A 20,881-nucleotide genomic window follows, 5' to 3' on the forward strand; every position below is an offset into this window, starting at 1 on the left:
CTTCAATTTAATTTCACATGGTTAACTGGGCTGGTTGCTGTCCTGAGCAGAGAACTAAGCTATGAACAGAGAACAGTGTGGAAAGGTCTTTCCGTTTCCCTCTCCTTCACTACCCTGTCTGACGCACGCGCATACACACACACACACCGACCAAGGGCTTTCTCGTTTCTATTCCTGTCCTGAGTTCTGTGCATCTCCAGTTACTCAGCAGATCAATAGGGACAGGATAGAAGAAGAAAAAGAACACCAAGGAAGAGTGAGAAAGTAAAAATAAACTGCCAGACGTAAACTGAGAAACAGACCTAGCTGAACTAGTGTGAAGTGAAAGTGCAATCAGAGAAGGGTGCATGTACACGTGTGTGTGCACTTGGGGGAAGAGGAGAGGCCGTGGTATGCCACAGCCAACAGCACATTTATCACCCACAAAATGAAGCCCTCCAAGACTCCCCAGAGCTTCCATGGATTGCCCCAAATTCTGCTCCAAGATACATATGGTTCCCAGAAAAGTGTGGCCTATACAATGGGGATGTGAGAACACCTCACATGTGAGAACACAAACATCTTCCATTAGCCTGAGTCCTTTTAATCTCTGCCCTGCTCTCTTTCCTGGAAGTTTTGTCAGGTTCCTGTGGTGATTTTTCTTCTACAGAAGCTGGAACGTGGAGGGCTGCAATTGCTGGGAGAGCCCAGGGGCTTGCAGAAATGCCACCCTGATCGATGGAGGCTTTGTGTAATCTACCAGCAGTACTATGGGTTCTAGGGTGCCCCATCCAACAGCATCACAGTATCTATAACAGGAACGCACTGTCCTGTGGAGGAATTAGATAAACTGCACTGAATTCATGAGCTAAGGTCATGTGACAGAAGTACAGAGGTGTACGTTTTTAAGAGTGTTCATAATTAACCACTGGAACAGTGGTGAAGTCTCCATCACTGACAATTTTTAACTCAAGATTGGATGTTTTTCTAAAAGATCTACTCTGGGAATTATTTTAGGAAGTTCTATGGCCTCTGTTATACAGGAGGTCAAACTATGATCACAATGGTGCCTTCTGGCCTTGGAATCTATGAAAGCTCCAGTGACACACGCACGTATTGGTGACAAAGGGTTTTGTTGAAGTAATGATCAAATTCTTCTCCTAACTGTTAAAGCCCACTGGAAACTGGCGAGCCACATCTGTACTCCAATCTTGTCAGTATCACAAATGAGGTCAAGTTATACCAAGCGGCTGGAAGTCTGCAGGAGGTAAAGTTGCCAGTTTTAATTAACTGATAGGAGGCCACTCAGCCTGAAACTTGGCAGTGGACTATTAATTAAAAGAGGTGTGTGTAAATTTTGCCCACCTAAAAGCCACCCAAGCAACCGAAGCCTGAGAACCACACCCACTGCAGCTGCCTCCATTTGCAATATGGAGGAGCAGCCTACGGAGACTGCTTTTCTAGCCTGCACTCTTCCACCTTCATCCAAGTGGCTGGCTGGAGCTGCTGGTCGCTTTGCAGCAAAGGGTTTGGGTTTTTTTTTATTCTGGTTTTTAAAATCTTTGTAATTATATTCTCCCTCTTCGTCATCTCCCTTCCTGATCCCCAACATGATACAGCAGCTTATCTATGCACTTGCCTCTTTCTGCACACAAGTGTTAATTTTCTCGCTCAGGAATCACTCGATAGCCTCCCCTCCTCCTGGCCCACTGAAGCAGTCCTGGGTATTCTTAGCTTCATCTCTCTTTCCAGTGCAGTGTTTATATCAGTCTCACATTGATTTCCCCCTTACTTGTACCTGGTGACCCTTCCTTTCTGAGCTGTACACAGGATTTGATTTGGTTTTAAATACCTGCATCCTAATTAGCTTCACTTACAGTCAGAATTAGATTAATTTCCCGTGAAAAACTGCTGGCTGGACCTGAAATAATCACAGGATGGGGGGGAGTCAATTCAGATTAACCTCTCTCCCATCCTCCCCCTGCCTACCCACCACCCATCTATGGCTCCTCTCCAACAGGCAAAAATTCCTCCCACCACTCTCTTGGCATTTCAATTGCAGGGTTAGCAGCTGTGGGAAATCCAGGCAGCGGACACCTCTGCCTCTCCCCCCCTTGATCTGGTCCATGAAGAGCCTGTCCTCTTGGGACAAGGTCAGAACAATTGCTAGCTTGAGACAAGGGGAAAACAAAGATAGCTCAAAGCTGGGTCTCATTTTATCAACGTGCCTAAACTTTGGGAGCAGTGAAAAGGCTGCCTACACAGTTCCAATTTCAGCCCATTCTCTCTCCCCACCCAGGGAAAACTCATAGCACTCAGAAAGCACCCACACCAGTGTGCGTGTGAAATCACCATACACAGCTGAAATGTTAACTGGAGCTGAGTGGAGAGACTGGCAGAGCAGAGATGCCACTGTTTTCAGCAGCAACCATAGGCAGCCTGCCACATGGGGCACCCTGCCAGCTCTGGCAGGAGGGAGCTCTTCAGACATTAAAAAGCAAAAACAAAAACACACATAATTGTCCCCCTCTACTTAAAAAAGTGCTGCAGTTTCCACTGGTCATTTGTAGTCTACCCTTCCCTTCCCCCTTCCCTCCCCTCCCCCGTGGGCCCTAGAGACACATTACACAACCCACTGCGGCTTCTACTTGTTTGAGGAAAGAACAAATAAATAAATCAAAAGATAATCTCATTAAGTTTGGGGTCAGAGCTGGCTTTAGCTTCTGAGGCGCCTTGCTCACAAGCCAAGACTTGAATGGCAAATATTGAGTAAGTGGAACTCTGCACAAACAAGAGGGCTAGGATTTTGTTTTAAACCTTCTGTGCTGTGAAGGTCTCATTTACTTTCCTCTTAATAAGAGAGTGAAAAATATCATAGTGGAGAACCCTTCCCAGCACAGGAAGGAGGGGGACATTTCAAATGAAGTACCCAGTGCAGTGCACAAAAGGCGGAAGTCTCAACAGATACAGCAATTCCATTTCATGTGGAAAAAAAAGCACCAATGCATTTATATTCTATAGCAATTACTTCATTTTAACAAGGACAGTGGGTGGGTGGGTGGGGAGGGGTGTCTAATCCCTTCTGCTTTAATGTGAGCCCTGCTCAGAGTGTATCTTCAGTGCCTCTTAAATTACGCTGCCCGATGATTACCGGGGGGGCTCAGGGTTCACAAAAACACATTGCTCCCAAAGCATTTGCACGCAGTCCTGCTCAAGTAAGTAAAACAGTGGAACCTCTCAGACATTTGTGAAAGCTGCCCTTTGTCCTTGACATGCCCCACACAGTCACAGTTACTCCTCACCCTTCTTAGTCATGCAGAGGGGCTCAAGTTGGCCTAAGCATAGAATTGGGAGCAGGGGACCACTGGGTTCAAATCTCAGCTATGACACCAGCTTCCTCTGTGACCTTGGGCAAGTTACACAACCTCTCTAGCTGGGTCTCCACCTCTGTAAAATGGGGCTACTAATCCTTCACTGCCTCGTAGAGGGGTTTGAGGCATAGATAGTTTAATGTGTGTAAACATTAACATACATTGTTTTGTTATAGCATTTTTATGATGAATAGTTGGACAGTCTGGACTCACCTGGACTGTCTGCTCCATGGGGAAAAATCATTCTGGCTGGACTACTGAGCACTACATATCTTGATGCAGTGCCGGTGGTAGCCCATTGGGGGCCTAAAGCAGGAATAGTTTTGCCCCCTCTCACTCCAACACATACTTATAATTAATAGGGGGCCCCCGTGAGCTGCTCAGGACCCTAAGCAATTGCTTAGTCTGCTCATGCCTAGTGTGCTGGCTCTAGTGGTACCGTATACATAACACTAGATCTCTCGTTGTTTTTGCTGTATGCAGACTAACATGGCTACCCCTCTGGAACCAGATCTTGGGTTCCCCACACAATAGGTAGAAGTGTTACCCATGTTTGAAATCCAAAGGTCATTATGCAAAGGCACCAAGTATTTGATCCTAATTTACCTCTTTCTGAGATGAGACCCCCTCTGGTCATCATGGCCACACAGTCTAACCAGACCTAATGAATTGATACACCACCTACGACTCTCCTGCCAACACAGTAATTCAGAGTGTGCTTACTGTAGCTGCAAATCGATCACTGTGGCTTTGCCACTGCTGTCAATAACCACCCACCCCCCACTCTGGCTGCTTCTACACCAAGCTTTCAGTGAGCGCAATGTGGGAGAAGTGGACCCCTGAGTGGGCTGAAGGAGGAAAGGGAGAACCTGGCAGGAGATGGAGCAGAGAGTGAAGGCACTCACTGCTTTCAGGGAGAAAATAAGGGCAAGGAAAAGAGAAGAGGGTCTAGGCTCTTTCCTCATCTCTTCTCATCACTTGACTTCCCATTCTTCTTCACACTCCCCGCCCTCCCCCCCCCGGCCCTTTCTTTCCTCTATCTCTTGCTCTGTTCTTTTCCCTCCTCCCCACAACGTATGCCAAAAAGCCTATGTGTTCTACACCACAAGCCTAACACGGAGGAGAGCAGGGCACACTCTCCCACAGGGACAGCCATGCTGCCGCTCTGGAAAGCAGCTAGTGCACAGGGCAGGGCAGGGCAGGGCTGTGCCACTCAGATGGGTCTCGCCTGGTTAAAATTCCACCACCAAACAGAAGGGAGGCTTGGGGTGACTTACCTGTCTCTGATGGAGTCACCCACTGTCTGCTTAGTCATCCCTGCCAGAGGCAACTTTTTCCCTCAGGCTCCTAATAATACTTCTGAAGGGCAGATTTATTTTATTTTAATTTTTTGGCCTTTGGAACAGAGCAGATTGCACCCAGCAAGGACACCCTGGAAGCTTGTCTCAAGTGATGCTGCCTCTGTCCTGGGTTATAGTTTTGAGAATGTATCTTTGTTTAAAGGGAAAAACAAATACACAGGTTCCCCAACCCCTCACAATTTCTCCCTGTGAGCAGAAACACATGTGGTTACCTGGGTGCATCACCAGTTAAAGGGGAAAACTTTTGTGGGAGCCCCTGCTAATAAACTGGCAGCCCACTGCTGAAGCAGGGCAGCTATGAGCCTGGGAGCCAAGTCTCTCCCCCCATACAGTGCACCCACTGTGCTCCCTACATCACCCTGTCCCCCCAAAGAGAGGGACCCTTTAATTTCTTTGCATGGTTTCCTTTTCCTTGGCATGAATTCAGAAAGCCCAATCATGCTGACACCTCCCAAACATTTCTACTTGCAAGTCTTGGAAGCAAGCAGTTTGGAAATGATACAAGATGCTCTTCTGTCACTGTGGTGATCGTTGAGAGCCTTGCTAGTTGGGTGGGATTTTTTCCCTCTTGCTTGCAAGTCTCACACAAGCTGAATCCACATGCTGTATGGGAAATTAGTCGTCTCGGCACTTTTCCACCTTGCTTTGCTTTTTCGGTTGATGTCATAACATAACATATGGCATTGCACAGAGAAATAAGCATTGAAACGAAGAAACAAAAAAACTGCTAGTGGGATTAAACTTCACAAAGGCCCCATATGACTAAACCAATGACAGCCTGCGGTGTGGGGCTCAGTGGGGTAGACCATCATCTCTGAAGACCCATACTCAAATCTTGACTTACATTACAAATGAAATGGAGTTCATTGGTTGGAACCTAGTATCCTTCTTCACCAGCCTTCATTGTGTCATCATTCATCAGCTTAGACTGTGAGATTGTGTCATCCTATGTGTCTATACGTGACTACCTCAGGAGAGGTCAAGGGCTGGAATAGCAGCAGAGTAGGTGTCAGGATGAGGTGAATTGGCAGAGCCGTGTTGGAGCCCAGGACTATAATAGCAGCAGGTAATGAAGGTCAGGACTGAGTTGTGTGCATGTAGCGGCAGGGCAAAGTAGGTTCTCAATGGATGCTATTCCAGACCTCCAGCCTGTGAGATGAATCTCTTATTTGTGACCTCTTGAATTAGCACAACTAAATCTCTGGTCAGATCAGAGTGGGTGCCTGGCATTTACGACAATCTGCTGGGCTACCTGATAGACTGTGCTGCTAAATGGGGTTAGGGTCAGAGAGTTTGATGGGCAGAAGAACAGCAGTGCTAAGGGGAAGGGAGATCAGTGAAGGGGTTGGGGAAAGCTGTTGACCTAACTCAAACTTACCCAAGATTCAGAGGCAGCCCTTGCTCCAGGGTGAAGATGATCAACTTTCTGGCATATTTTATGCCATCCCTCTGGTTGGGGCAAAGGAAAGCCTGTGTTTACATACCTAGAGAACCTCCTATACGTCTACGCTGCTTTTCATTTCAAAGTGCTTTAAACATTAATTAAACCTCAAAACACTCTAATAATACAGGTATTATTACCTCCATTTTATTAGTGGGGGGAGTGGAGATATGTGGAGCTGAGTGACTTGGTCAAGGACAAAGAGCAAGTTGGTGGCAGACCTGGGAATAGAACTCAGAATACCCATTTCCCAACTCCTAAATCCCCTGCTTTTGCCACTAGCTTGGCTATTGTGTTTGAGTGTGGGGATTCAGTAAATCTTCATTGCAGAGTCTCTAACTCCCTTCAGGAGTCCCACTTGTAATCTCGTTAGGGAACATGTCACCCAACTGCTCTAATGTTGATATTGTCTTGAATTGGAAGAGTGGAGAGGAAGGGGAGAAATACCAAGTTGATTATCTGATGGGTCAACACAGGCTTATAGCTTGGTTCTTTCTAATATTAACACTAGGTCCACATCCCCATCCTTCCAAGAAAAGAGACAAAACCAGAGATAGCTGCTGTTACCTGCCAGTGACTTCAATGTTGGAGACAGCATAGAAGTATTTGTACAAGTTCTCCCTCTGTACATAGGTTCCCCCAAGTGCCGGTCTCAGCAACCTCATCCGCAGGTCGGTCACGGTGAAGAAGTCCTTCAGGCCCTTGGCACTCTCCAGCCTGGTATACAGGTTGTCCATGTTCCTGAGGTCCTGGCCAGCAAAGATGGCAAAGCGATCCCTCACCTCAAACCGCACGTTCTTCTCCTTCTTGGACCCCGCCCAGCGGGAGTACTCCTCCGTGCAGATGACCCTGTTGGCACTGGTGGTGGAAAGGTCTCTGCCCCGCCGTGCTGTCATGCCAAAGGCTTCCATGCAGTCATCTGCATAGTACTGGTATGGGTGCCAAGTCCTCCCATTATCCAGAGACTTCTCCAGCATCATGATGGTGGGGCGTCCATACTCGAAGGTCACCACAATGTCATCTGTCAGCTCGATGCTCTTGTTCCAGGAAAGCGTGATGTTAGCCAGCAGTGGTTCTGGGTAGCGGCTCCAGGTCACGCTCTGCCAGTAGGTGGCCAACCCTTCGTCCTCTCTGTCAAACATCAGCTTTGGTGGGTGCGCCAGGTCAGGGTTGGAAGCGTCACACTCATCACTGCACAGGTATGGGTTCTCCTGGAAAATGAACAATAATAAGAGAAGAAGGTGAACTGTAGTGTTATTAAAGGTGGGGCTGGCAATGCCACCTATTTTTAAGGTTTCCCACACTTCCCATTACAACCTCCTGTTTTCAGCTGCTTATAACGTTACCAAATTTTAACCCTTCAGGGTGAAAATTTACATGCTGGATGTGTCTCAGGCTGAAATTTTTGGAAAATTTCAGCCAAAATGGTTCAGCCATTTTCGAGATAAGGCTAAGGAAAAAGGTGGATGTTTTGCCCATGTTAAAACACTGACTCAGATTGGATGAAAAGCCCAGCAAATGAGACCAAGACTGAGGAGGGGAGAGACAGATCAGATGAGCAGCCAGGAAAGGGGAACTGGGACTGACAGGGCAGGGAGACTGGAACTGGGTGGGGGGGAAGAGGGAGGATTGGGACTCAGACAGTAAAACTGGAGAGAGAGACTAGGACTGGCTGGGCCAGGAGACGAGGATGAGAAACCTGAGGAGTGGAGCCTGGGACTGAGACAAGGAGCCAGAGGTTGGGAAGCTAGAGGACTGTGACAGGGACTGGATGGTGGGGATGGAGAAGAAAGGGTCAAGCTTGTGGAGATGGGAACAGGTAAGGGGGGGGAGGGGGCTCTGTGCCCATGACAGCACACTCCCTTCCAGAGCCAGGAATGAAACCCAAGATTCCTGAGTCTCAAGGTTCCTCTGCTGTTAGCATATATCAGTGAAACTCACTTGCAAAGTGTTGGTCCACCCAGTGGCTGAGAATCTGCTATTGCTAGCATTGACTCCATTAGCTCAAGTGGCAAAGGTCTGTGCAGTGGAACAGTTCCAACTCTGTTGATGAACCATGTGGGTGTCAATGATGTCACATGATGGAATTTGTTTGTTTTTTAAACATTACACACACACAACCTACAATGAGCATTATTAAAGTTGCTAATCAAGCACTCAAAGGTTAGGAAATGCCAGAATTAAGGTTGCCTGTGTAATTGAAGACTGTGTCATAAGGCACGTGCCCAAGGGAGTTGAATTCAGATTGCACAGGCAACCTTAATTCTGGGATTTCTTAACTTTGGCGTGCTTGACTTTGTAACTTCAGTAATATTGTTTTAATATAGTTGTGTGTAAAGAACCAGAGGCCTCTGCAACCACAGAAGGAGAACAGTGCTAGTTAGAGATGGAACAAAATTGCCAAATTAGCAAACTCGTCTCCTGGTAGAAGACATTGGATATTAAACTGACACTTCAACTAATCTTTAAAACAAAGGAGGCTAAATAATTGTATTGCCTTTTAACAACACTTGCAGTTATACAAGCAGAATAAGGAGAATCAGTGCTATACTTCAGACTCAGTTGCAGAGGTCAGGTCTGAATTTAGAACACAGTGCAATTGGCCAAGTGTTTTATGATGGTTTCCCCCATCTTCCTATGAAGGAGAGAAATACGTTGGCCACTATTAGATTGGATGGACCTGTGGCCTGATCCCATATGGTAAGCTTTATGTTTCATTGTGATGTGTATGATGTGAAAGAATGCTAGATTTAAGATCTATAAAAGTATTTGACATACTGGTATATAATTTAAGATACAATACAGAGCAATTATCCAACTCCCTACTCTCTATAAAGAGGAATTACTTGTATCCACTACTGAAATGCAGGCACCTATTGGATAGAAAGTAGGAGTTATTTTAACAATACACAGCCACACTATATGAACGTTTCTGAGAGAAAATAAAGGAGAAATCCATATCCAATAGAAACTATAGGAGAAATTTAGTATTGGGTCATTCTCATGTTTTGACAAAACTTATGTCATTGTACTGCTGAAGTACACTCACAACTTGGTCATCATGATACCATGACACTTTCTGGTGTAAAATACAGTACATGGTGGATTCTCTGTAAATTGAAGTTTTAAATCATGATTTGAGTGCTTCAGTACCTCAGCCAGAGGTTATGGGTCTATTATAGGAAGGGGTGGATGAGAGTCTGTGGTCTGCAATGTGCAGGAGGTCAGACTAAATCATGATGATCCTTTCTGGCTTTAAAGTCTATGAGTCTAAAACAGTTAATTTATCTTACTGGGACAAACACAAAAAGTTTATAGTCCTGGTACCTTGGTTCTGCCTCTCATCTGAAAGATGGCACAAACAGCAGCAAAGTGCCTCTTAACACAAGGGTAAACCATTGGTTCAGAACTAAGAGGAGAAAGTGCCACTAAGGACGGGTCTACACTAGAAACTTTTGTCTTTTTATATCAGTTAGGGATGTTCCGTACTAGCAAATGCCTGGTGTAGATGCAAGTTATATTGGTAAAAACGGGATTTTGCCAGTATGCCTTCTTTTGTTCAGGGGATCTCTATAAGCAATGTGACAAAAGCCCTTGTTTGCCGCTATAAAATGCATTGCACTAGGAAGGCTTTCTGCTGTAGCTATACCAGTAAACCTTTTCACTGTAGACTAGGCCTCAGTGGATCACTTTCATCTGGGTTTTCCCTGGAGAGGCTTCCTTTCTAAGTAGTGACCAGGCAGGTTCACACAGGGGACAAACATCATGGGGTAAGAACATCACAATCAAAACATAACAAGGGATATGGACAATGCACGTGAAAACACAATATGCAAAAACAGCACCAATGAAATCACTGCAAAACAGATACATGGGATAAAGCACTTTGTATGGAGTGGCACACAACAATCTTGCCCCAGGAGCACTGCAAGGAAAGAATGGTGTCTCTGATAGGCATAATTCTCTTCCTGCTTCCCCCTTCTTCTAGGGGGTAGCAATTTACTGCTGGGATAAGCTAGCGGCAAATTAGGATGCCCATCTCGCTGGATATGTAGGCTGGTGTGTTTAGGGCAGGAGGAAGAAGAGCAAGGCTCTACCCACTTCCCACACACCTGTTCTGAAGGGAGGGGAGTAGCGGATGTGCAGCGCCTGCTCACTCCTATACATCTGAACCCAAAGTCTGCATAGCCCACGCAGGGGTGTGAAGGAGGTCCATATTTCACCTTATGCCCCATAATGGGAACCCAGTGCAGGGCACAGTCTAGCTGTAGAAGATACAATAAGGTTTATTAATTGCACATTAAATGCTGTAACAGGACAAGTGCAGACGTAATTTAAAGAAAAATGAACATGTGAGAAGATGGAAGTTGGTGGGATGGGATGCTGACCCCACACAGGTGATGAAAGGGTTAATATGGGCTGCAGAGGCCAATTAGTCTATCTGGTTACACCTGGCAGTGAGTCAGGCCTAATTAATGATGAAACCCAGCTGGGGAGGGGCTGGGTGATGCTACAAACAGAGGAAGTTTTGAAAGAGGCTCTGTAGTCACTCAGTTGGGAGTGAAGGGACTTATAGGGAACAAGAAGGCTCTTTCCAGGTGAAGAGAGAACCCTGGCAAAAGGCTTAGCAGAGATGGCAGTAAGTAATCTGGTGGAGTGAGCCTTGACTGCCTGTCTTAGGGTCTCTGGAGTGGAAACTGGTGTAGAGGACAGCATCCTGGATGGAGGAATTGGACATTTGTTTCTGTTGGACTTTCTGTTACCCTGGAAGGGTTGGTCTTAAACGTGACCTGGCCAGAGGCTGAGGCATGAAAAGAGGCAGATCACCAGAGGCCTACAGCAACTGTCCACAGGGGCTGTTAGAGAGGAGAGAACTGCTTTTCCATGCCCAGCCATGAGAGGGGCACTCCAGTGGTGAGTAAACTCATACCATAGGGTACAACCTCACAGTGACTCTCTCCCTTCCTCTCCTGTAACGAACTCTTAGCTTTTTAAAGCTCATTAAGATGCTCATCTCTTGGGACACTCACATTTCCAAATGGTGGTGGTGGGCGAGGGGGGTTGCAGCTCAGGATGGAGGGAGGGGGGAGAGCAGAACCAGATGGCTTTCCTTTGTTGGTCCTGGGAAGATCAGTTAAAAAGTGCTACTGAAACAATTCCAGGTGTCATTTCTATATCTGTTCCCTCAGGCAAGCCGAGAGACCCTCGGCAGATTGTTTTTAAGATGCAAGATATTTACATTTGCAATATAAAAAATCACCTTAATCAAAACTGCTCATTTCAAGTCACACGCTACCATTCATGACTTGCTTGATTTATTTTCATGGCAATCGGATGTTTCCATTTTCTTGTTCTTTTTGCATGCTATAATTTGGTCCCTATTTTTTCTGTTGTGTAGTGATATGATACCAACCTTGCATAGCTTGTGAGATCACAGCCCAAAGTGGCAGAGCAAATTGCAGTTGTCTAATTTGAGTACAGCTCTTTTACAATGACAGAGGCACGCTTGTGCTATTATAATTTATCTGGTAGATCTACTTGAGAGCATGAACTGTCTAGAAATGGGCTAAGTGACTTTGTTCAAATCCACATCTGAACCTCCCCAAAGTCCAGTGAGCTTAGATCCAAGGTTTTGCTTCAGGCCAATATAGAGATGGTGCCTGATGCAATGTTCAAAGCCTGATAAATATTTACCACAAATTTAAGGGTGTAGAGTTCCATGGTTTGTGTTTGGGATCCATCTCTAACAATTACCCTCTGGGGCTGATAACCTCACTTGTGGTCTAATCCTGTAAGGTGCTGAGAAACTATTAAGTGGTGCTTAATACACTAGAGTTCATGGTGCTTATAACATCTTGCAGAATTGGGTCCTCACACCATACCCATTGAGAGGGAACATGATCCAAGTTAGTCACCGATAGGCAGATGACCTTGAGCATCAGACACAAAACTGCTTAGGAATTGAAATACAAAAGGGAATAAGGGCATGCTGGTCAGAGAACCAGTTACAGGCTTACTGAGAGAGGCTACATGAGAGAAAAAAGATATTAAAGTTTGGCAAAACAAAATAATATAAATACAAGATGCTGTAGCTGGCTGGTAGTTCAGTGGGGGTGAAGGGAGAAGGAAGGTATTAAAAAAAAAAAATCTGGATACAAAAATGAAAGCCCTACAACTCTATAAAACTAGTTAGTTTCTAGGGTCTGATTCTTCTCCCAGTAAAGTCAGTGGAAATTTTGCAGTTGACTTTAATATGAGCAGAATTTGGCCCTAAGTGAATATGGGAAGTTTGCTTTTTTTCTGGCAGATAAAAACCACTTTTGTGTATTATATCACAAACTATATATATTTTTGTAGGTGAAATTACTTTATTAACTGTTAAGATGATGAATATTTTAAATAAACTAGACATCTGTTATGAACAACAAAAGCTGCACAGAAATACAAATGTAACCCTCAGTGGATCTCCATGCCAGGAAAGAAAAACACTAACAGTCTAGTTGGGGGGAAAAAATAGCCTATTTAAAAAAAAAAAATCAAATACATTCTAAGCTGGGCTGTGAAAAATACAATAAAAATGGGGTGATGCTAATATTTGTGACATTTCATCCAAAAATATTAATTGTGGTCCTGTTCTTGCAATCTGATTTTGTTGGACCCTACAGCCTGCACAGAGAATGTGACTGGAGTTAGTGGAACTCCTTGCAGTAATGGTTTTGCTTGCCTGGGTCAGATTGCTAGGATTATTGTCAACCTGGCCATTTTATGGGGCACATGTTTTGCTTTTCACAAAAGTATTGTAACAGTAAAGAAATTTGACTAAAACAAATGAAAGATTTTTGCCTCGACATAAAATCTCACCGTTTGATACTAAAATTGAAATAAGTTTTGAGTTTTAGAAACTGAAGATTTTGTTAGAAAAATAGGACCATTTTTAAATGAAAACACATTGTTTGACAAAAATAAAACACAAACCTCAGTGATTCCCCCTCTTCTCCCCTCCCCTAAAAAGCTAGACCCATGTCACAAGACTGACACACAAAGCAAGAATCTCAGATTTTTGGAGGGTTTTCAGATTTTGTTGCAAAGTACTGCAAACAGCTCTGGTACAGAGGTGCTAGGATTAAAGGCACTTCAGTCACACTTACTGCAGCTGACATCGGCTGCAGGTTTAGAAGGAACTTGACTAAAAGTCTGACTTTGTTCCCTTGGAAGTCGGTGGCAAAACTCCAATTGATTTCAAACTGAACACCATAAGGCCATAAGTAAGTGACAAAAGATTGACAGCAAGAAAAGAAGAGGTTTGGCAGTGTCTCCATATCAGGGCCCGATTCCATGAGATGCTTAGCACCCATCCTTCTCACTGAAGCTAATGGGAATTGCAGGTGCTTGGCTCCCCTCAGGAAGCTCAGAGGAAAAAAATAGCCAAGGCTAATGACAACTGATGGTAGATCAGGATCAGATCCTGTTTATGGAAGCAGGTAAAGTTAAGACTTTAGATTAAAGCAGGGACTTTTTATTGAATGATTGCTATGATCTAAGATTCTTGGTTTATCAGGGACCGATCTGGAGGTTTCTGGGTAGATAATACTTGGAAAAGCTTTGCAGGAAAAAGATCACTGGGAGGAACTGGAATTTCTGTGGCCTTCAAGTTTTTCCAATTCGAGGCAAGTTCAGAGGTGGGCACAGATGGAAATTTCCATGCAATTTCCTCCACCTGTGGATATTGGTGGCTAGCTAACCATGGCTTGAATTCACCCACAACCTGACCAGGTTGCAATCTCTCTCTCCTTAACACTAGCCCATGCTGATCGCACTTCAGGTATCTTAAGGACCTTGTGACACACTTGAGAGCTCCTTATGCTTCTAGTACGGTGCCATATGACCCTGACTTTGATTTTCAGCTTAACGATTAGCTGATTAGTCTACAAAATCCCTGTTTTGCCTACGACAGTAACAAAGTGCTTAAGTTAGCATCAAATTTTATTCAGATCCTGCAAAACACTGCAAAAGCAACCACGGACATTATTCATTTGCACCTGATTACTGTATTTCCTGCAATTAGTGCCACAAGAAGCAGCAGACATTACAAAAGCACATTCTACTCTACCAAGCAAAGCTCCGATGAATCATGGGTGTCTTCTAGTCCTCTTTCCTCCTACCCCCAACGCAAACAATCTGTCCATCACTGAGAAGATTGACACCCAACAGCCACAGGAGATGTGTAAATCTCTAACCTCATTGCTGTCAAACCCCCATTCTGACCCGACCTGTAGAGTCGGAGCTCAGCCCCAGCTCCAAGCTCTGAGGAACAGATGGTCAGGAGCACTAATGAATCAGTCTGTGTATTTACTGTGCCTGCTCCTGCTGCGGAAAGGTTTTAAACACACAGCGCCCATAACAACCTCCTGTCTCCTTCTGTCTCTCACCCAGATGCTCACAAGCATGGAGATATTATATTTAATACAGTTGGTTACTGTTTGTTTCTTTAAAGCACGAAGTTGGATTTGTTTGTCTAGGAGGCTGCAGGATAAAGCTGAAATTAACATTCCAGTGCATTTGATGTTCTATTTCTCTTCTTTACACTTAGCCGAGTTCCCCAGATTAATCCTAGGATTAGAGGCTCTATTGCCACTAATATTCTGCCAACCCCAAGTGCTCTTCACCGCAGCTGATTATATTGTATGTGTTCAACAGGTGCCTCATTCTCTTTATTTTCCACCCCCTTTTGGAGGCAAAGGAGTTATTTGCCTTTGCTAGGTCCTAATGCAGATCTTTGGTTTTCCCCTCCTCCATTAGTTGGGGATGGAGCCTCACATTAATAGTGCATATAGTAACATAGTATGCAGGGCAAAATAAAACTCCATTGGCCTCAATGTAATTACATCAGGGATGAATCTGACTCCTGGTGTCATATACCTGTAATTAGAATAGGGCGTCTGACCTCCATTATAATGAAGGTTCTCTTATCACTTTTGTTATAAGACCCTAATTGTGAAGGATTATAACAATTTGTGGTGTAGAAAGTTGGAAGACTGGCTAAATCAAGGTGATGAATACTGGATGATGGGGACTTCCCTCTCTGAACCACTGATGGGGAGCTGGCACAGGTCCATAGTGAACAACCAACAGTTGTTAGCACTTGATGGCCTTTGTGCAGTAAGAGGTATGCCTCGGGCCAGTTCCTAGCAGGCAGATATTACAAAAATCACCATATCTAGCAACATAATTGACAGTCTCAACAGCGAGAGAGCAAAATACTGAGTAGGTCATGAAGCCTGAACTCCATCATCCTTCCAGATGGCCCGGCCCACCCCACCCCCCAATCAGGTCTGAGGTAAGTTAGTGGAACAGTGTGGAGGAGGAAGTCTGAAATGTCATTGCCTGGGCTGTCCCTCTTTTGTGGAGAAAACTGACAACATTGGTTATCTGGGCAATCAAGCTGCTACCTTGCCCAAACACCAACTTGTTTTTTTAAAACACACGCCTCCACTTTTTTTTTTCTTTTTGTTCTTGAAGCTTCAAGTACCCAGGAGATGCTTTAGTTTAGTAACAAGTTTGGGCTTGACTTTCCTTTCTCTAAACTCCTTGTCCCAGCCCCAAAATAGGAATCATGAGACTAGGGGATTTCAATTCAGCATCAGGGCTGCAGGTCAGACACTTCTGCAATGATGGTTTAGCTGGGAAACTTTTGGGGGATGAATACTAAATTTGCCAAAAAATGCAGTCTCAGGGGCACCAAAACTATTCTCAAACTTGGGGTGAAATCAGTGAATAGTTTTAGCCAAAAAAATTATTTTTCAAAGAAGTTGAAATGGTTGGTTTTGTCCCTTTTGAAATGAAATGTTTTGGCTTTTCATTTTGAAAAACAAGTAAAAATGCCCAAAAACACACAACAAATTTCATTTCAGGTCCTCAGAAATATTTCACTTGAACCCAAATGAATTTTTCTGTTTTTACATTTTTGGCAAGGAAAAAAAATCTTATGATTTGTCCTTGTTTAAAAATTTTGGGGGGTCAGCCCCTGAATTGACAAATCAATTATTCACTCAGCTCTATTTAGGACAATCTTAGAAAATGTGAATAGTTAACAAATGCCAAATTCAGAGATTGTTACATCAAAAACTATTCCACTGTCTTCAGTGGAGTTTGATTAAAGAAGTTTTTTCCAAAAGACAAAAGGTCTTTAGGGCTCCTCAGAGGTTTTTAAAAAACACACGCCCACACCCAAATACCCTGTTTAAATATTTTTATTTTTGCTGTTTTTACTCATAGGGTCAAATGTTCTATCTGGGTTTAAGAAAGGACAAGGTGACTTTTATAACCAAAAATAACATTTATAGGTAATTAAATATCATGCTTCAGGGCATAAACTGATAACCTGCCAGTGGTCAGGATGGAAATCTCAGAGAAATGGAAATATTCACTGACAATTTTTGCTCTAGGCAAAAATTTGGGAGGGAAGAGAGGGGTGAAACAGCCATAATTAATTTACAGCGATTATTTCTAACAGCTGGCAAGCAGTATAACTCACCAGCAAAGGCACCTGGAAACATGAAAATAATCTAACACATATATGTGGCCAACCTCTTTCCTACTAAACAAACAATTCTGCAGTACTACACTCCCCCTCTCCCAATATACAAAGTTGCCCAATTCACCAAGTGCATCCTACAGATATTTGCACCTTCCTCTGAACCATCAAGTATTGGAGAGTGCTAGCAGACTTGACAGACCACTAGTCTTCAAATCATTGCCCTTTTTAAAGGTACCATTTATCAAAACACATGCCTGAAACAGAAGTAGCTTAAAACAGTATGAACTGAGTCTTATACCACTGTTCTGAATCAGGTCAGAAAGCATGGTCTAGTTAGTGCCAGACAAGTGAGATTCTGCTATCCTGAGTCTTGCACCACATTCCATACATGACATCTTTTAAAGTCTTACCTCACTTATAAGCTTTTGTACTATCTTAACTAGATTAGTTTAGAAACAGCCCACAAATGAAGCAGCCCACAAACGAAAGGCTATTGGGGGGGAGGAGAAGAAAAAAATGGCAACCAACTGGTCTGGGCTGACAGCTCCATTGCAAGGTTTCAGCCAAATCTGATTTCAAGTCACTTGAGTTAGAAAGCCCTGTATATCCGTGTTTATAATGGGAATGACAGCACTTCATTATAGAGTGCACAGCATAGGCTGTGGAGTGGGGGTTATCTGCTACCCAATCTCCATCCTCTTACATTGCGTGTGTCATGCTAGCTAGATTGAAGGAGGGGGCGCATTTATTATTATGTTTAACATCCATATGTCAAAATCATAGTAATTCATGTGAGATATGCCATGTCAGGTACTGTTAGAAAGGCTATAATGTGCTAAGTAAGATGATGTTTATGTTCATGTGTTATATGTGTAACAGACGTTATGGATATGTTTACTATATCTGTATTACAAATTGTGCTGTGTCTGGGTGACACCCCAGACAGGATGGTTGCAGCATTAGCTTGCTTAATGGCCCATTAAGGAAATGCATGGGTACAATGGGCCCAGGGGGAGAAGCCAGGGATGTACCTGATGGGTCACCAGGACTTACTCATTTGACCCTGGACTCCCATCTTATTCCTGTAAAATTCCACAAGCAGCATGGCAAAAGCTAAAGGACATAAAAGGCAGCTGCACAACATTCATTTTGTCTTTAGTCTGTCTTCAGTCTACCTCTGGATCAACTCATCTACAACTGAACTGAAGCTGTGAAACAAAGGACTGAGACTCATCCAGGTACTGGATATATACCAGAGGGACTATACAAGCCTGCAAACTCCACAATTCTACTAGAAACCTGATATATATGGACTTTGAAATCAATTGTATGTATCTGATTGATTTAATCCTTTAACATTTCTCTTATAGTTTTTATTTCCTTTTATAATAAACCTTTAGTTTTAGTTACTAAAGAAGTGGCTGGCAGCGTGGTATTTTGGGTAAGATCCAAACTTATATTGATCTGGTACTGTGGCTGACCGTTTGGGGTCAGGAGAAACCTTTTTGGTAAAGAGCATAGAGTTTTAAATAACTGATCTCTTTACTAGACCTAGTGGCCGATTGGGAGCCAGACACTGAAATGCAGTAAAGGGGGCTGTGTGTATATTTATTTTGGCTTCTTGATAACCAGTGTGGGGAATCAGAAGCACTGTTTGTGGCTGGTTGGGAAGTCTGACTTCAGTGTCACCCAGCAGTGCTGGGAGAACCTGCTCTCCTTTTACAGCCTGCCCTGACCTTGGCATTTTCAGGTGGCTACCCTAGGCACGGACAGGTCATAGCGTGTATCAAACAACTCTGCTGCAACTATTAAACTTTATAGAATTGGCATCCATGCCCACACAGTGTGGCAGATTCTGGTTTTAGATACACTAGGCTATACCTGGAGTAATTCTATTTAAGATAGTGGGATTACTTTGGATTTACTTCAGTGTAACAGTTCAGATTCTGGCTCTGTATTTAACAGCAATAGTATTTCATTCTGTATGCTGTCTGTTTAGACTTTGAGCTTCTTGGGTCAGGGAAATGTCTTCATGCAAGTCTAAAACTGCAGGCAAACTTTTGAGCACTAAATAAATGCTAGCAGAGGGGATCTCCATCCTTACCTAAACAAGTCTCTCATTACCTTGTACAGCAATTTAGGATCATTGCTCTCTCTACCTCAGTTATCCTTTTATAGAGAGGGAAAGTGACCGTCCCAATGCCAAATAGTGAGTCAATATAGATTCGTAAATCCCGCTTCCTACTATAACCACTACATCAGGGATTTTCAAACATTTCCAGAGTGGGACACATCTTTACAGACAATGTCTCATGGGCTCATCCTCTCCCATTAACAGACATAAATCCACTCTCTTCTTTCATAATCACGTGTCAAGCTGATGCTTAACTGGAGGAATGTTAGGTAAATAAGGTATTTTTGATAGAGTAAACTGAGCACCTATGCTCAACTTGATGGCATTTCTCGGTTTGTCTGGATGTAATGCAGTAACTTTGCAACATTGCATCCAACCGGTTCCAAAATTTAGAGGAAACACAGCCCCTAGCATCTGTTTAGCATGCCCATTATCTTTAACCAATTCTGAAACTATTTAGAGATCAAAGAGCCAGTAGATGGCAGCCATTAACACCTTCCACCATAACACTGCCCATTTTAGGTCTGCCCATGATGTCTAATGTTGATACCCTGACTATCTCCCAGACAGAAAGTAAAAGGGGCACAAATGGGTGGGGGGACATAGCCCCTGGGATGGGGAGAGAATGGGACCCTGAGTTGGGGGGAAAGGTGGCACACCCTGGCATGGGGGGGAAGTTGCAAGGAGTTCATGAAGAGGAGGAGGAGGATGGGAGGGTAACACAGGGAGCTTGGAGCATAGAGGGAAATGGAGGGATGCAAGGAGTCACTGGTGTGTGCAATGAGCTTGGCCTACTGAAGCAACAAAGTGTGCAACCCTCTAGTTAACTTTGAATGCATTTTAGCAGCTAAAAACTAAGATCCACCACTATATGACCCACCAGCTCTCCAGAGACCAGTTTCAGACTTCTGCACGAGCTAACACTCCCTCCCTCCTTGATTTATCAGACACAAATGTATACCAGGATTAGCACCGCAAGATTTTTAGGAAGGAAATTAGCCTAAACCATCAAATTTATGAAAACACAAAACAACTATCTTATGTTGGTATCATCTCAGATGCTCTCAGAATCAAGGAGGAAAATTTGGGGGGCAGGGAATTGGTTGAGGTAACAGAATTAGAGCATGGTGATGCTGACTCTCTGTGCTCTCTCCTATCCATGGCTGGGTTAGATGGGTAATGAGGCCATGGAAGGAACCGCAGCTATATCAGATGGTGATGGGATTAGCGGTTTGGAAAGATGAAGCTGTTCACAAATTATTACATGGAAGCCAGGGCTGTGTGCAGTGCATGTGTGTGCCCAGCTGGCAGAAGTTTTTCATTCAAAATCTTTTTATGGAAAATGGCCTTTTTTTCTAAATGGAAACTTCTGTGGAAAATTGTCCTTTTTCTTTTGAAGTTATCCAGCTTGCCATAGGAAACTGAAAAATTTTGCAAGTTTTTGGAAAAACAAAACACCAAATTGTGAGAAGATACTTACCATGTTCCAACCATCTCTGCTGTAAGGCTTGGGGGTGGGTGAGAATACAAAACCCTGAAAAATCTGGCAAAACCCAGAAAACTCTGTCCACTAGGTGCACCTGTAAATGATCTTGTAGCTCCAAGAGCCTAATTCACCTCCTAAAGATGAGAAAATCTGAGCTGCACAGCTGGAGACAGGAGAAATTGCCTTATTTGTTTTCATGGTTTAAAAAAAACATTCTGAGGAGAAATTCTGAAATGGCCATCTACATGGGAAAAGATTCTGGTGAGATGTCAGCTGTCAAGTGATATTTTTAAAAGTTGCATCCTCATAGGAAAGTATCTGGACTTCTCCCTAAGGCGATGGGCTCTAAGGAAGAGATAGGCAGATGGGAGGAGGATGAGGCACAGTCTTTCTGCCCTTCCCCATACCCCCCTTCCACCTCTGTACGAGCCACTAGGGGCTCATCTCTGGGCAGAAAAAGCAAAGAGGAGAAAATGTCCTTACTAATAAGCTGTTTCCTGTTTGTTGGTAAGAAAAGTCAGAGCTGGTATGAATTATTAACACAGCAGAAATGGGGTTCCTGTACAGAGGAG

General features: G+C 43.9%; 1 protein-coding gene and 1 long non-coding RNA gene across 3 annotated transcripts in view; both read right to left on the bottom strand.

Annotated features, from left to right (window-relative positions):
• The window catches only part of NTNG2 (netrin G2), a 69,796-nt gene that overhangs the window by 33,125 nt on the left and 15,790 nt on the right, over positions 1-20,881 (bottom strand). For both annotated transcript variants that reach the window (XM_067541913.1, XM_067541912.1), the window contains exon 2: positions 6,720-7,363. In XM_067541913.1, the coding sequence (XP_067398014.1) occupies positions 6,720-7,363 (644 nt within the window). The remainder of the gene's footprint in view (positions 1-6,719; positions 7,364-20,881) is intronic.
• On the bottom strand, positions 340-1,783 carry LOC137148836 (uncharacterized). The gene is made up of 2 exons (XR_010918599.1): positions 1,619-1,783; positions 340-809 (listed from the first exon to the last, which is right to left on the bottom strand). It is a non-coding gene; the product is annotated as an uncharacterized lncRNA (long non-coding RNA).

The sequence above is a fragment of the Emydura macquarii genome, unplaced genomic scaffold (genome assembly GCF_026122565.2).
Source record: "Emydura macquarii macquarii isolate MOO-44397 ecotype Brisbane River unplaced genomic scaffold, CSIRO-AGI_Emac_v2 contig_691, whole genome shotgun sequence".
In the NCBI taxonomy this organism is placed as follows: domain Eukaryota; kingdom Metazoa; phylum Chordata; order Testudines; family Chelidae; genus Emydura; species Emydura macquarii.